Raw genomic sequence first — 17,592 nt, 5'->3', positions numbered from 1 at the left:
TGTTTTCCAGCTGGGCATCTTGATTTCCAAAACATTTCAACACTCAAGTTATTGGCAAGATCCCAGTCCTTCCTTGGCAGCTCTGGATGAATATCCCTTGAGGGTGGAGCAATTTGAACAGTTTTATTGGTAAATTAATGAGTATGGATGTGATTCGTACATATTAAAATGAATGAGTATGGATGTAGTCTGTGCATCTTAAAATAGATTTGCAAAAAGATAGACTAGTTTAAATCAGGGCTGCGCAAAGTGGGGTCCACAGGCCAAAGTTGGCCTGTCATTAAGTTAAATTTGGCCCTCCAGATGATACCATTTTGCATCTTTACAATACAAAAAAATACAATACAACAGGTGCTAGTTTTTGGCCTGTGGCCCCATTAAGTTTCACTTTCGCAACAACTTTAATGTCTATTTTCAAAGGAACGTCAGCACCTATCAACCTGGACTTTGACACAATGGCTTCCAAAGGTAAATTTGTTATTTAGTGATCGAAAAGTGAGTGTCAGATATCAAAGATTTGTATTTCAAACAGTGTGGGAGATAATGTGGTGATGGTGTAAACACACACAATGTAAACACAACCCAAAACTTTCAAATTGATTGATTGGCTATTTAATAAATGCACTAACGCTATAAAGACCCTCAATATCTTATTAGTGTTTTTGATGTTGTAAAGCCCTAAAGTGTTATTCAAAGTTTTATGACGTAACAAACAAACAAACAAAAAACCCTTGTCCTTTTAACGTGGACCACACTGTGATTTCAGCTATGAATCTTCCATTACTCATTAAAACTGGCTTATTATAAAAGCTCATTGCTTAATCCTTGATTACAGCCTGTAATTTGTAATAAATTGTCCATCCAAAATTAAATTATATCCCTCCAAAACACTTACGCAAGATCTTCATTTAGTCACTAATTAAAATGTTATGTAAATAAAAACTTCTTTACAAGCCAAGTATGGAAAATAGTTGGAAATAAGAAGAAACAAGTCCCGCTGTCTTGGGTTATATGTGTATTAATGTGTATTTTGAATGGCTTAAAATTAATACACACTTTTAAAATCTCTATATGATATAGTTAAGACTCTCACAAATAAATAGAAAGCATCCCCATGAAGAGCAGAAGCAATATACATTTTTAAATGTTATCATTTATCTCCTTTACTTCCATAAAACGTGCTGCCATTTTGGAAAAAAGATGTGCTCTGTTGGCCTCACTTTTGTCTGTGGCATCGCTAGAAAGCACAGGATGTGCTTTTCACAGTACATTAGGACTCAGATTGACTGCAAGGTATTTGAATTCAGTGTCATGTCTCCCGCAGAGGACAAAAATGAATGGCCGGGTCTCCGGGGCCGCAGAGCTGCACGGGTGAGGCATTTTGTGAGAGGCTTTCCAGCACCAACATAGTAAACCCAAACCCACGGTCCCGCCCACAACGGTCTGACCAATCAGAGAGCCGAAAACACTGTGCTGGGTTTGATTTGCTAAATTGACCTTGACCTCAGCGAATAGCGCAGCGCGGGGGCGTGGCCAAAAATAGTTTGGTTGCACCGGACATTGCCCATCAACTTTTGCTACTAGATGAACGTTGTGCAAAGCTAGCTAGCAAGCTACATAACATATAGGCCTACAATTTCAGCTAATTTGTCGTCGTGCATGGTGCATTTCTGTTTTTGTAATTTAGTCTGGGATTTTCAGTCGTCAACAATTCAACAATTTCTAGAAGTGACGAGGAGACTCCATTTTCGTACGCGGCCGGGGTCCCCCAGCAAGACGGCGGAAAGCTAGCTGGTTATGTTGCTAGGCTAACTTTCCCTGCCAGGCGAACGGGAGCCGGAGCAAGCGAGTAGCTTGCGATAAATTGTCTATTCGACGATACTTTCGTTGACTACTAAAGACTCCCAGGTACGTTTTCGAAATCCTCATTACCAGTATGCATCATTGTGAGATTATATCGCTGCACAGGTCGGCTCATGGTACCTGAATTTCATCAACAATCTGATGCAGTCATGTTAGCTACGTTAGCTGCAGACCGCCAGTGCTACCATAGTGTTAGCTTCCTCACTCCTCAGCTGATAAGCTAGCGCATTTCACCAGCAAGCTGATATGCTAAGCTAATATGCTTGTGAAACTAACGGGATCCCAGTGACATCCTTAACTTAAACCCAACGTTGCATTTACTGGTTATTGTAAACAAAGGATACAGATAGAGACCAGGTTGCAATACGGGCTTGTGGGCCAACTTTAGCAAGTGATCAAGTAACTATCGTTAATGTTATGCCGATGTTATGTCACTCGCTCACTGGATCAGCTGGCATGCACAACTCATGATGATTGTAGTTTGTTGTTGTTGTTGTTGTTGTTGACACAGCGTTATTTTGACCCTGTGATCGCAGCATGCTGATGGTGGGAGGCAATGGACGGATGCACTAGAATGAGTGTGAAGGAGCTGTGTGAGACCGATGACCTGGCCACCGGTTTGGTGCTGGACCCTCTTCTGGGTTTCAGCACACACAAAATGAACATCAGGTAACCTGTCATTCAAGAAAAGCCAGGTCGCGCCCTTTCACTGTAATCGAGCCGAATTAACACTTTCACATCAGTGTTTAAACATTTTTTTTTTTTTTTTGCTTTCAGAAATGTGCAGTATTTTTCTTGCCTTTTCTGTTCTGCAAATTTGTATGTTTAATTCGACATTGATGACCATGTCATGACACCCAGACCTGTCCTTAAAGTGTCTTGTTAACTAACACATAAGACAAACATTTCTTCACCCAGAGGGATAATGTGTAAATAGCAGAAGATTACTGTCCTGTATCTACAGGTCACATGTGTAGTGTAACACAGTTCTTGCTCAGGGTCAGCTGCATTTACAATTTAAGTTGTTGTATTGGAAAATATAGGTTAACTCACCACAACAATTGAACTGCACATATTGTAATAATACTGTGATATTGTGTGTTGATTTTTTATTTTTTATTTTTAACCTTAACTGCAGATTGATTTAGTTGTTTTCATGAGCTTAGGTTCTCTGAGCATATCAAGTAATAGAATATTTTTTCAGTATATCGTGTCCTCTTTTGATCATGCCAAGAAGTGTTAAGGAACAAGCCTGAACACAAAAATGTAACATGATTTAAAGCATACATGGAGATGTAGTCAGTAAATCTATATCTAAAAATCCAGATATAAAATAACATTTTACATGCGTGCCTTAGACCAACACCGACTGTGATTAGACTGTCCTGTAACCTTTTCTGCTCTTCTTATATGCCGTCATCTGCCTTTCTGTTTTAGTCCCCCACCAGAGATCCGGCGATGGGGAAATCTCAAAGAGACCCTGATGCGCTTTCAGCGTACGCATGACTTCAACGCTACGTTTGAGGCGCTGACAGTCGGTGAACTGGCTGGTGACTACTTTAATGCTTTGGGAAGCCATCGTCAGGAGCTGCTGAGGCAACATGTAAGATGATGTTGACAGATTAGTATGAATAAAATAATATAACAAAAAACCTCATAGATTTCTCCCTCTCTTAATATCTGTGCATAGAAACCTACAGTTGATTCTTGAATTTGTCACTTGAACACAAACTAAACCATCTATGATGTCTGCAGGTGTATCGCTACCTCAGTGCCTTCCTGTTGGATAGCGGTATCAAGATCGAGTCCTGCGACAGATACTCCTCAGAGACCAATGGAGCGAAGATAACCTCAACAAGACACTGGTAATCCCTCACACTCTTAACATTGTATTTCTCAAGGCTGCATGTAGCTGTACTGAGTGCTGTATGTCCTGGACCTTTTTTTTTTTTTGAGAGTGGATATGTGACGCTTGAATTGTTCCTCCGTAGGTTTGTAGGAGAGCGGGTGGAGGTCCTGCTGGGCTGCATAGCAGAGCTGAGCCCCGCTGACAGTGCTGTGCTGAGGGCAGGAGTCAACGACTTCAGTGTGATGTATTCCACACGCAAACGCTGCGCTCAGCTCTGGCTCGGGCCTGCAGCTTTTATTAACCATGGTGAGTTTGTGTGCATTCATGACTCATTCTTTTCAACACACACAAATTTTCATAGCTGATAGGAGCACCGCCTGTGAGCTTTATCAGCATAACATTGTCACCTGCCAGGAGTAAATCTTTAAAGGCACAGTTTGTGATTCAAATGTCAACAAAACGTAATCCGAATACCAAGAGATTAGAAGCTGCTGCTGTTCAGCAATAAGCCATTTTTTTCTAATAATGTTGATTACTTTCATACTATGGTGCATTGAGGTATATAGTTTCAATTACGATTATTTATCACGATACTGGAATTTCTAACTTCGATACAATACCTTGAAAAATAGCGATATTCGATACCACAGGGGAAATTGCCACAACATTGAGGGAATAAAATTTCAGATTTTTATTAAAATGTAAATAAATATAAAATGTGTACTGTATGTGAAGCACAATAGCATCTCAGTTTATTTACTTCTGGGGGAGGTGGGATGATGTAGGCACTACAGCAGTGCATGTGTCAAGAGAGGATAGCAAAAAAACACAACTAGTACTGGAGTATCGACACGGCAAAAAATGAGTATTAAAACTATTTCAAATATATATTTTGATCCTTTTGACAACACTACCGCAGATACTTCTGAATCACCTTTAACAGACATAGAGAATCAGTGTTTATGTTCATTGAACAGAATCCAGACACATCATACAATCCATCTTGTTTAGTTATTTTTCTCCATGAGTGTGATGCTTTATGTCGGACTGTTTCGTTAGCATAACTCCTCTCAACACAATTGATTTATTTGGTAATTTATGTTAATTGATAAATTTATTCGTTGATTGAGAGAAAATGAGTCTAATAATCATTAAAACAAAAAGTGGTTCCCGCTTCTGAAATGTGAATATTTGCTGATTTTCAGCGTCTTATATGATAATAAGTTGAATGTTTTGGGGAGTTAATTCATCGGTTGAACAAAACAGGACATTAAAGCAAGCCCTCTGGGAAATTGTGATGAATAATGAATTAATCACCAAAAAAAAAAAAAAAGCACAAGCACAGTGATCTGTGTCAGCACGGTGTGAACTGAATTGTAATGTGTCCAAAAAGTCCAATAAAATTATAGATTACAGTTCATTCTTCGGTCCACTCAGAGCGCAGTTTCTGACAAGATCTCTTAACACTCTTTGAGAGTTAATCAGCTTATCCTTTGAGCCTTTGCAAAATGAATTCAGCACAAGCAAGCCGATCAACAAAAGGTCGAGTCCTTTATTCACTGTTGTGATTGAATTAATAACTTAGTCTTTTATCTTTTTGTTTTTCTCTCTTTATTTATCCTTCCTCGATTGAAGACTGCAAACCAAACTGCAAGGTAATCTGCGATATTTATTCATTACTTGTATGAAAAAAAAATGAACAAATTGAAATTGAAGTGTAACTCTGACAGATCTTACATCATATTGCACAATCAAGTTGAGTTAATCGTATTGAAATTTTGCATGTTGAAAGTAGTATTTTAGTTGCAGAATAACACCTGCTCTATGTGTATCCCATGGGCCAACCAACCTTTTGTCTTTGTCTTTTGCTGTGTTTTTTCACCCGCCCAGTTTGTCCCTGGTGAGAAGAATATCGCTTGTGTTGAAGTGATTCGACCCATCTCACCTGGGGAGGAGATCACCTGTTACTATGGCGCCAGCTTTTTTGGGGAAGGAAATGAAATGTGTGAATGCTGCACCTGTGAAAGGTGTGTCCATCATTTGATCAGACAGTGTCTTTATCACGGCTTGGTATATTTTCCTCAAAACTGAAGATTTTGTTATGAAAAAACTAGCAGATGTTTCAACTAAAATTTGTAATTTTAACTATTCTTCAGGAACGGCGAGGGGCACTTCAAACATCGAGGGAAGCAGCCTGAATGTGAAGAAACAAAGGACCCTGTGGGCCAAAAGTACAGACTGAGAGAGAGATATCTTCGTCATCACAGAGAGAAGAGTCACTTTCCTGCAAGGCCGATAATACCAGGATTACACTCAGGTATCTTTAAAGGTAACCACTTTAGGATTTTCTCTGAAATGGTCTTTTGTCAAAATACTAGTAGTAATCACTAGCACAGCAGTGACAAAATGTCTAAGTTCTGTTAAATGAAAGTAACAAAATAAATATTGGAAGTCTGTTAATTCAGACAGAAAATTGTCATAGCTGGATCTTAAAATCCCTCTCAGCACCGCAGAAGTGGCTCAAGACGCACTAACAGGAATATTAGCTGCACAAGGCAATTATACAGCAATAATGTCAAGAATAACAGCTCGTAATGTTAAAAGCTCAACAGTTCACTCATCACTTCAGTGGTTGTTAAATGCACCATCAAATTGAAAGCCCTAAGGACAACCAATTCTGCTTATTTGTTAAGGACCACTCCGCTCAAAATGTGTACAGACCTTGCTGGAAATCCAGCTTTAAAACAGCCGTACGTCAAGATTAAGTCAACAAAATACCTGTTTAATATACTTTTTGTAAAAAGTCTGATGACGCAGATGACTTCAACATTATAACTTTAACATTAGACCCACAACACAGAGCTTGATGGTCGAAGATTTAAGAATATTCACTATGATTTTGAAATTGTTACTACAAATGTTTTTCTATTTTTACTACTATGTGCAAACAATTATGGTGAAGCTTTAATCATATTGATGGCATCATTGCAGAAAAGCACAAGGTTTTTCTATGTATAAAACATGATGGGATTCAGTGACCTTTTAACTGAATTGAAAACATTGAAACATTATCTGCCTCGGAAAAATCATTTCCACCAATCAAGTCCAGCGGACGTCTCTCTGTACTGTGTTAGACCTGAAATAAGATCAGGCTCATGCAGTCAGGCAGCTCTTAATGAACAGTTTTGTCTCACTCTTTGGAAATGACTGTGTCTATATATGTCTGTGTCCACCATAGCCTGTTCAAGCACATGTTTGAAATATGATCTACAGGTACACCGGGCCTGTTTTAGAAGGCAGATTGTGTTACTTGTTGACATTAGGATTCAAATATCAAGAAATCTCCAATGTTCACTGAAATAGCTTACGTAGTTGGTATGTAATATTAAGGGACTTCTGTTTACTTTTGTTTTTATTAGTTTTTTTAGGACGGTACAACAAATTCAGCACTTTATGTAGCATGTGTATGTGTAACCACAGAAAATCAAGGGATTTCACATGTAGGCTATAAAATAATTTGATGACATCTCTCTGTTTTATTTTTGTCAAATTGCTTGTAAAGTTTATTCATTTAAAGCTTTGATGCCAAACAATAATGTATAAATAATCTGAATCATCAAAGTAACTAGTAACTTTAGTTATCAAATTATTTAAGTGGAGGATAAAGTACAATATTTGCCTCTAAAATGTAATGGAGTGGATGCATCAAGTAACAGAAAATGGAAATATGTAAATACAGAATGAGTACTTCAGAAACAGTACTTGACTAAATTGTACTAAGATACATTTCATCGTTATTCAACATTTTTTTCTGCAAAATTTATATTGTATCCCAATATATATGTCATCCTTGATTACTAATGAAAAGATATCTGCCGATTCCTAATCACCACCATTTGTAATATGTCCCACTGTTGCATGATTGGTAAAGAGAAAATGTCCTAATGCTGACTGAAAATATTACACCATCAGTGTCGTCTTTGTACACTCTGAACACTTTTATCCCTCGCCTTTTGTCAAGCATGAAGTGCTTTGTTAGCACCACAGGCAACCTCTCCAACTCATTAAACTGCTTTCACTAAGTTTTATCTGTTCAGTAATTTACTGAACAGATAAAACTTAGTGAAAGCAGTTTAATGAGTTGGTCATCTGAATCACATTTTTTGTGATGTTTTATCGCAACTACAGGAACTATTTTTGATGATTACATACAATAAAATTTCAGTGTTTCCATTGTGTAAATAAGCTTTATTTCCATGCACTGCTTATGTTGATTAAACATTCACATTAGCAAAAGAGGTGCTTTTGTATACAGCAGCCGCAAGTTTAACTGCTTCTTTGTTGTTGTCTTTCCTTTATAGCCATCCCTTCAAGGAATTCCTTTACCCAGCAGATGAGGAGAAATGCCTTGAAGAACAGAAAATTTTGTCAAACAAAGAAGTGGAGACGAGACAAGCACAGACTATCAGGAAAGCACCCATTGAATTCCTCCACAGCCAAACAGTGTAGGACAATTCCTCATTTGTCCCAAGTTACTCTGAGGGACCTTAGAATCAAAGTACGGCGCCACTCTGTGGATTTCTTACTCAATTGTAAGGATCCAAAAAGCGAAGAAAGAGCCTTGCTTCAACAGTTGGAGGAAGTGAAGCTGAACAGTAACGGGCTGAGTGAACGGAATTCGACTGGCGAAGAAAATAGCAAAAGTGACGTGAACTTGACGCCTTTGACTCTAAATTCATCCATGTCTACTCGTCAGAAAAGTAGACCTGCGGCAGGTAGTGCAGGCCTTAATGGAAAGTCTGTTAAAGTTGTGGATGGACTGGCAGTTCAGAGGAGGACTTCTTCGAGAGAAAGAAACATGGTTAAAACCCCGATCACACATCAAACAGGGTCCAGAAAAACAGCCAACACTACAACTGTTTGTCAGCCTGTTGAAATTGACAATAACTGCAATGCAGTAAAACATGAGACGATGAAGAAAGCAACAGCAGAGACGAATAAGAAGGCACCAGCAGACGGTAAAAACAACAAGTGCAGCACCATTGAATCCTGCGTCAAAGACACGACTCAAAATCCAGCTGCTGAACAAACCAACAAGTGCAGCGGCATTGAATCCAGCAGCACCGACACGGCTCAAAATCCAGCTGCAGAACAGTCGGAGCTCAAGCCCACCGGAGCTTCATCCCTGTTAGAAGTTTGTCAGAGTGTCACCGATAGATTGCAGAAAGCTGGGGACAATCGACTAATATCACTGAAGCAATACCTTACAGTCAGCTTAACAAGGTTATCAGTGCCACAAAGCATAGTAGCAGAAAAGGCCTCTCAAGACAAGAAAGGAAGTGTTACGCTAAAAGGAAGGAGCAGGCAGGCGCATAGACCAGCGCCTCTGAGAGTACAGGCAGAAAGAAGAGTGTCCAGATCTCAGCAGAAGCAGGGAGGGAGTTCAGAGACCTGCACAGCTGAAGGTAACAGAGGGGTGAGGGAGATGTTTTTCAAGGCTGTAGATAAAGTAAATTTAAGGAAGCGACAAGCAAGTGAATCTGTTGGTGATTTCTCCCACAGGGAGAAAGGGGCGACTGACAAGGTTATCGAAATACAAACCGTGTCAGAAGGAAAAGATGATTTACAAGAGGAGCAGCAAGACATTGTAAAAGGCAAAATTGAAGGGCAGGAAGAAAAGAGAAATGCAGCATTTAAAGTTTTGGAATGTAAAAGTAACAAAGCTCTAGAAGAGGTTAAAGAGTCTGAATGTAAAGAAGAGCCCAGTGAAAAACCCAGAGGGCAAAATAACAAGCAGGGTGCTAGAAATGAAGTCAAAGATGCATGTAAGGAGGAGGGAGTTGTTAAGCTATCAGAACAAAAAGGAAAGAGTGTGATTAAACAGCCAGGGAGTAGGCATGAAGAAGATATTGTCATAAAGCAAGCAAAGGTTCTGCTATCTGATATTTTAAGAAGAGATAAATCCTTAATAGATGAAAGATTACATGCAGATATTGTAGGACGAGGGTTTTGTACCTTGGCCTCCAAAGAAATGCAGAGTGCCGAGGAGGAAGAAGAAGAGACTGAAATAAATGGAGGCAGGTACCAGTGTTCGGTGCAGAGGAGGATTATGAGACGACGAAAGATGAGGCCGAGAGCAGCAAAAACAAAAGCAGAAGGTAAGCAAAGCACCAAGGGACACTTAGGCAAAGACGTTCCAGCTCCAGCAAAGACGGAGCTGAGTAAGGACACTTCGCAGCTTCAGTCACCACAGGGACATAATAACCCACCGGCTACCTGCTTCAACCCACTACCTCATAAGTCACAAATTTCAGAAAAAGCCACAACTAATCTGTATTCAGACACCACTCCGCAGGCACACATACAGTCCAACATACCTCTGAAGAAACGTACATTTCGCAGTTCTGTGGAAATAGACTCTGATCAAGTTCTGAATTCTGCTTCAGATCAAGTTCCTAAAGAACTCACTGAATTAAATTCATCCGCAGAGGTGAGCCAGGGTCTTGGTACGTGTTCAGAGGACAGTAGCAAAGTGAAAAGAGATGTTAAAGGTAGAGTGAGGAGAACAGAAATCCAGAGGTTGACCCCCAAAAGGATCACAACCTTTAACCGAGTGCTTCGGTCCCGAGCTAATGAAGTTCAGCGAAGCCATTTATTGAGGAAAGTTCAAAAGAGTAAATTAGGGAGGAAAGAGGATGAAATCGACAATAGTGAGACACTAGAGTGCGATAAGCTTCCAGAGGACAAACAAGCCGAGGATCCTGCTGAAATCCGAGAGCAGTGTGGTAAAAATGCAAGTCCAAATGAATCTCAAACAGATGATGAGGTGGAAACCTTAATCCAGCAAAGTGTTTTGGAGGAGACTAAGCCTGAAACTGATTTTAAGATTCGTTTTAAGAGGAGGAGAGGGAGAGTGTGGGAGATGCAAAGAGCAGAAGATATGGCATTAAAGATAGAAAAGAGAGAGGAGTTGGTGGCATGTGATCCTTTTAAAGCCATCATGGATTCTGTATCAGTTTTAAATATGGAGATGGAGGCAGCTCAGGCTCATGTGCACGCTAGTAGGAAGTCAAAGAACAGGTTGCATCGTTTGAAAAGAAGAGGTGAGAGGCTTTGTGAAGCAAGGCATGTCAAGGTGGTCCCCCCTGACGGAAAGTCAGGAAAAGAACCTGGACCCAGTGAAACAGCTGATGACAAAGTAGAAATGAAAGAAAAGCTTGATGGAGAACTTCAGGATGGAGTCAAGCTACTGGCAGAAAAAATCGAGGGTCATAGAAATGATGGTGATGTGTTGTCAGCAGTAGGGCAAGAAACCAAAATTGAAGATCGTTTAAAGAATTGCTGCTTGTTTGAAAGTGGGTCACAACAGAAACTGCAGCCTGAATATGATTCAAATGGTCTTCCATTACCAGTCCTTAAACTACGCAGAAAGGTAGAGGATATTTGGGAGGTAGACAGCAAAGAGGAGCTTAGACAAGCTGAACTTAAAGTGGAGCCTGATGTTAAGAAAGAGATGAAGGGTCACATTTTTGTGAAACAAACAAAAGGATGTCTTGATTTCAGCAAGCTGAAAGAAGAGTGCCCATCTTCGCTGAGAGTGAACAGCAACTCAGCCCTGCTGAAAGCAGAACCGCCTCCATTTTCCTTATCTCTGTCACCACTGTCTCTGTCTTCCCCTCTTAATGACAATAAAACTGAAGTGATATCTTCAGCTGCACATACAGTCATTGAAAGGCCAGAGATGAACAGCGGAGGAAGGAAACCGAGGCACAAAATGGAGAGAACGCGCAAGTGTGGGCCTGTAGAAACACCCACCACTTGTCTTAGTCACACTCTCCAACAAATTGACAACAGTCTCTCGAAGCTCTCTGAGGGCTTGTGCTCATCTCAGACTTTGGAAAAGCCAACAGCTTGTTCTGGTGCTTCTAATTCTGTCATCCAGCCTCCGTCCCAGTCTCCTCCATTCACAACTGCAGATAACATGCTGTCCGGTGAGCCCAGCTTCACAAACTGCTGTGATGATATTCTGGACTTTCAGTGTCTCAACTTTGAGGGGTATTACCAGCCACAGAATATACTTCCATCCTCCCCATCAGATTTGTGTTCACTGGATCCACCCACAGATCCTTTCAGCAGCCCGCTCTCGCACAGCCCAGCTGACACATGGACCACTGAAACGCCATACCTTGGCCCTCCCAGTCCAGGAAATAATTTTACCAGTGAGGATCTGCAGTTTTTTCCAGGTCTAATTTCTTCCAAAAGTGACTCTGTTCCTCTGGAATGTGAAGCGAGGGATACCTCCAAAGACAGACACCCATCCAACCCGAGTTTCAGTTTTTCAGCTCTTGGCAACTCTGACTTGGCTGCTAGAGATCGGATTATAAATAAAAATCCAGGAATGAGGCTGCCTAGAGAAGACCTCAAACCTCAGCCCATGTCGGTAGTTGGCAAGCCTCGTTTTTTTGGTGCAACGTCATCTTCTGTTACACCTGAAACTCCTGCTGCTTTAGCCCAGCCCCCCTTAAACATCAAGCCGAGCACCAGTCAGTTAAAAGCCCAGCCCCAGTCAAACCTTAGGACCCAGGGCCCCTTCCATCGTGTGTCCATTCCCAGTAAACCCCAGCCTTTTGTAAGTAGTCAGCCAAACGCAGTCAGAGGAGTGCCCCAGAGTTGCTTGACGAAACCTGTCCCAGCACCTCAAATGCCCAACAAATTACTCTCTCCTCAGCTCTTCACTGTGAGAACTCCCAATCATCCTGACAACCCCTTCAAATTCCACGAGAAAACCTCTACAGTTATTCACAGGGTGTTAAAGTTTCAGGGGGGCAACCCAAGTCAGAATTTGTATAGTGCACCTTGTAGAGACACCATGGCTGCTGGCAGCCCGACCATCACATCCAGAACACTTGGTCCAAAACAAGGCGATTTCGAGAAGAAACTCGGTGTTAGTGCAGACAGTCATCATAAAAGCAACATCTCGCTTCAAGGGTTTGGAAAGGATGTTGGCCATCTAATTTCCCCGAACAACCCCAGCAGGTCCAGCCCTCATTTCAACAAAACAAACTCCTCTTTCCCTCAGTCTCTCAGTAAAAGTAAGATGTCATCTGACAAACATGAAAGTGTCGACATGACATACAGAAATCATTCAGTGCTGCAAAGACCCTACTTTCCCTCCAAAATGTCTGACGGTTATCCCCAAGACAAGATTTTAAGACAGGATAAATCCACCACGCCGACCTCAGACAAGCACCAGCCATGTTACACCCAGCAAGACCCTTTTGATTTTAGCTTTGGCTCCTCTCTTTCGCCCATTTCTCAGCACAACAGCCCCCAAGTGATCCACAGTACACCTCCTGGTACACCAGCACCAGCAAACAAGAGTCAGTCCTCAGCCTCTTTTCCTTATGGCTATCAGGGTCCTCCATACGTACTAAACTTCAGTGGCGATCATTCGTTGACCCTAGGGCTCAGGGACGGGGCTGAGGGTTATTCTGGATTAGGCTCAACAAACTACACCTACCACTGCCTGATGGAGCCTTCGGGCACCCAAGGGCGGCTGGTTCTCGAGCCCTGTGGACCTCAGCTATCTAACCCAGCATCTTTTTCCTTGGGTGGGTTTTCAGGGCTCAAAGGGCAGGACGACCATTGCAGGAAGGACATGCAGCAACAGTGTCAGCCTGGAGACCACCATCAAGGGCCACCACACTATGGACCTGCTACCACATCTCACTCCATGGGTCCTACAAAACCCAAGAGAGTGAGGCTAGTGGTGACGGACGGCACAGTAGACTTAGATCTCCAGTACTCGGATTGATTTATCCCCACCAGTGTCACTGGATCCAAGAATACATTTGGAGGGGGGTGGGGGGTGGGGGGGTTATAAAGTGTCTGCCACAAGATGTTTTTGTAAACACTGTAATTCATAGTCTACCAGTTATTAAAGCCCGCTGACTGATTGACATTTTTCTAAATCATTATTTTGATGGACTGTTAATGTATAAATTACTTGTACAGGGTTTTATGTAAAGCGGGCGTGTTTTAACTACTGTATGATTTTAAAATTAAAAATCCACTACAATTTGCTGAGAATACCAAATTAAAAATGCATAAAGAGAACAAAGCATTAATATATTTGTGACTAGGAGTTTGAACTAATACGCCCTGTAAACATAGAAAACCCTTTTACTGTACTGTAACATAGCTGTATGAATTTTCTATACCACGTATGGCAGTAGAGACAGGAGCACCATGATTGGTCGCTGGTACTTGTATTGGTTTAAAAAGGCAGCTTTGTGCCTCGGTCTTTGATATGTTCTTGTGACTTTTTGAAGCACCTGTTAAAACAATCCACCCTCGTTTTTATACTCACGGTAAGCTCTTTTCTCACGTTGTGTGTGTTAAATCTGCGTGCGAGTGTGTGCATGCATTTGGCAGGCAGGTCTCGAGGGATCAAAGTAAAGGTGTGTTATCGTACCTGATTGTGTGACTGTTGCTCTACCAAAATGTAGTAAGCTCATTAGTCATTAGTGCATCAATGAACGGTTTGTGCATGAACAGTAAGGTGATTTCCGACCCTGACACAATATATATTCTGAGTGAAGACATACCTATGTGAATGAGTGAGTGGGAGAAACTGCAATATTGCTTTTTCAGGCCAGTTAAGGCACAACATGAGAACTTTTTAATGAGATTGGATGTTAAAGAGAAACATTGAGATATTACCATGTTACATTAAGAAAATTGACAATCTTCCGACAGAGTAACTAACTTTTGTCATTTCTTGGCCTTTTATTTTGCAAAGGTGTTAATGATTATTATACAGAAAGAACAGAAGGAAAATTTGTTCATCAACATCAATAGTTACAGTGTCTGTTATTTTGTTGTTGGAGCTACACATGTTTATATTGTAAGCAGAGTTATTTGCTGTCGGTTGTGAAGTCACATGAGCACTCCCCTCATGTCGTGATGTACTGTATGTTAAACCCTTTTGACATCGATGGGGAGGAGTGTTCAGTGTGACTGCACAGCCCTACATTACTACCATGAAAATGTACTGTCTTGATATGGAAAGGCCAATTATTTATTTTAATATCCTCATCCTGGAAATGGTGCTTTAATGTAATTTATATTTCACATTGATTGTTCAAACTATTAAATGTTTTTTATTATTATTTAATGGGACAAAATGCTGAGCTAAATATTTACATTGAGAATTTAATTTCAGAGCCTTTTGACATCTTATCCAGTTTTTCAGTTGTTACAGGTAAAACTTTCTCTGTCTCTTTTCTAATTGGCAGTTAGTCTTACTGAAAGTCTGCTGTAGAAATGTACAAATGTAGCCTATATAATTAAAGACGCTTAATTCTTTTTTGTATTTTCTCTCTTTGACTCTTACTTGATTTTAATTGTGTGCGTTTGTGTGGATGAAATTTTGCTTTAAAGCGTTGTGAGGACATTTCCCTCACAACTTCAAAGAGGTGTTTGAAGGTAATGTTAGAATAAGGTTTAGTTAGGGTAAGGATTAAGGTTAGGTATTTTTTTCATCAGCATCCATGCGTTATTCCCTGAGAAATTAACAAAAATGTTGAAAAACACCCTTTCTCAAAATGTTAAAGAAAGTGAGAAATACAATTCCTGGATCCGTCCCTTTATTCTGATCCATGTGGAAAGTTAACGGGGTCTATTCTGAGTCCAATCCTGCATCTAAAGCCCTTTTCACACAGAGATTCTGCATTATCGCCGCCTTTCAGTGACATCCGTTAAGTAGTTTTTGTGTAATCCTGCTGACAGTCCAACCAACAAATGGAGACGTGAAAACGTAATCTCCTTGATGGAAGTAATTATAAATCCATTAGTGGTATAACTCTTTCAGTTGTATCAGATCTGATTGATTAAGACATCCATTTCACTACTTGTACTACTTCTGAAGGCTGTGAAGTATTAATTACTTCCACTTTCTGCCCAACTATATTGACATACCTTTCTAGATAGATAGGCAAATATAGAAACGATAAAATGCTTAAGTAGCTATAAAATAAAATACTGAGGTAGAAGAGAAAAGGTAAGAGGAACATAAGGTGCGAGAGGATATAGACTACTTCTTGGAATTACTCATTTTTAATACAAAATATAATCAACTAAAAAGTGACGATGTATTATGGATTGTGCTACCCAGTAGTGCATAAAATAGTTAGAATTAAACCCACCTTTACAAGCAGCAACATGAAAGTGATGCTTACACATTAATCCATCGATAAGCCGTTAATATATGATTCTGAAAGGGGCCTTTTTGCATCATAAATACTTTTAATTTTGGTACTTTGAGTATTATTTAATGCTGATACACTGTGGCACTGGTACTTGTGCAACTGTTAAATAGACACTAAGATGAAACGTCTACATTTGAGCTTTTTTGTTGCCTTACATATTTATAAGCTACAGTGAAGACAGCAGAGAAAGTTGTTTACACCTGTCGGTTAAGATTTTCTTCTGTTTGGCTTCATCGTCTGTCTCCTGCTCTAATATATTCCTCTGGTTGATTTCAAAGCTCGGGGCAAGGGCTCATCCTCCTGGTGTAGAGCTCAGTCTTTCCCTCCTTCCTCTCTACCTGTGCTTTCATCCTACCTAACCAGCATTTGTGTTCTTCCCCTCGATCCCCGCCTCTCCTCCAGCGTATGACCCACTTCTGCTTTTCTTTCCAGCTCTCAGCAGCAGCAGAGCAGTTAATTCTGTTGCCAAGTATAACAGTTTTCTCATAATGAGGACGGAAAGAGAGGGAGGGATAATCCCTTATAGTAGTGAGGGAAGGTCTTGGAGATGGTTCAGTTAAATACCAGGAAAAAAAACTGACACACAGGATAAATATTTAAAACACAGTGTTTCTCTGCTGTCATAACAGAGTACACTGGTTTATGCTGCTTTGATTTATGCATCCATTAATTCGGCTGCAGTTTATCAAAATATGACTTTTAACCAGTGGTGGAAGATCCACTCAGCCTTAAGTATTAATGTTGAAGTAAAAGCACTGTAAAAGTAGAGAAATATATACAGTTATATTAAAATGAATACACTTGTGGGGGGTGTGGGCCCCTGTAAAGAGAATCCACTGGTGTAATCTTTAAGTAAGATATACTTTATTGTCCCCTTTGGCAAACTTTCATCTCCAGAGACATCCAACCATCAAACAAGCCAAATGTGTTGTATTTTTTAAATGTTTTATCATGTTTGTTCTGTGGATGTAAAACGTTATTAACATGATGAGAAACTAGAGGCAACAGCTGTCCCATAATTACCAGCTGCGACGGCGAGGCAGGTAATGTTTTCACCTCCTGAGTCAGTGCGTCATCGTTTCAAAATGTGGTCCTGGTCGCACCTTTTGTAGTAGAAATACCACAAAATCGCTTTTGAGTACTCTGCCAGGTGTTTATATGTCTGTCTGTCTGTCTATAGTGTCACAACTGTGCGGGATGCAGTCATGAAACCTTACAGGTGTGTAGTTGAGATCAAATGAAGGCCGGGATTTACCTGGTCTGATGTCATAATGATGTCATGACTTCATCAACATCATGACAGGCACCACGGCTGGTGCGATCTCAAGATGGTCTCCGCTGGAGTAAAAAGTAGAGTATGCGCCCCTCTGAAAATGAAGAGTAGAAGTGTAAAGTATAACTGAATGGAAATAATAAAAGTACCTCAGAATTGTATTGAAGTACTACCAGTCCTTCTTGAGCAGACTCCCTCTATAGATATAAAAGACTCAGTCTAAGGTTGCAAAAACACAACAATTCTTAGTTTCAGGTGCTTATACAGGAATGAAAACATAATAGTTTACATTTCTGCCCCTAAATGCCTCTAAATCCTACACACCGGACCTTTAACCT

At 40.4% G+C, this 17,592-nt stretch overlaps 1 protein-coding gene across 3 annotated transcripts; it reads left to right on the top strand.

The window, feature by feature from the left end:
* The first annotated feature begins 1,562 nt into the window (after positions 1-1,562).
* Positions 1,563-15,079, top strand: kmt5c (lysine methyltransferase 5C). 3 transcript variants are annotated; one of them, XM_073494085.1, is made up of 10 exons: positions 1,563-1,908; positions 2,400-2,532; positions 3,301-3,466; positions 3,619-3,728; positions 3,855-4,018; positions 5,348-5,367; positions 5,603-5,739; positions 5,869-6,041; positions 8,074-9,870; positions 11,276-11,361. In XM_073494085.1, exons 2-10 carry the CDS (start codon positions 2,420-2,422, stop codon positions 11,281-11,283), a joined length of 2,688 nt encoding a protein of 895 aa, XP_073350186.1. In that variant the 5' UTR covers positions 1,563-1,908; positions 2,400-2,419; the 3' UTR covers positions 11,284-11,361. The 3 variants fall into 3 exon arrangements, with proteins under 3 accessions (XP_073350186.1, XP_073350185.1, XP_073350184.1); XM_073494084.1 differs by having other exon boundaries at positions 1,565-1,908; positions 5,869-6,029; positions 8,074-15,079; XM_073494083.1 differs by having other exon boundaries at positions 1,565-1,908; positions 8,074-15,079.
* Positions 15,080-17,592: the final 2,513 nt, after the last annotated feature.

Source organism: Pagrus major, chromosome 23 (genome assembly GCF_040436345.1).
Source record: "Pagrus major chromosome 23, Pma_NU_1.0".
NCBI classification, from domain to species: domain Eukaryota; kingdom Metazoa; phylum Chordata; class Actinopteri; order Spariformes; family Sparidae; genus Pagrus; species Pagrus major.
This window is presented reverse-complemented; position numbering and strand designations above follow the sequence as displayed.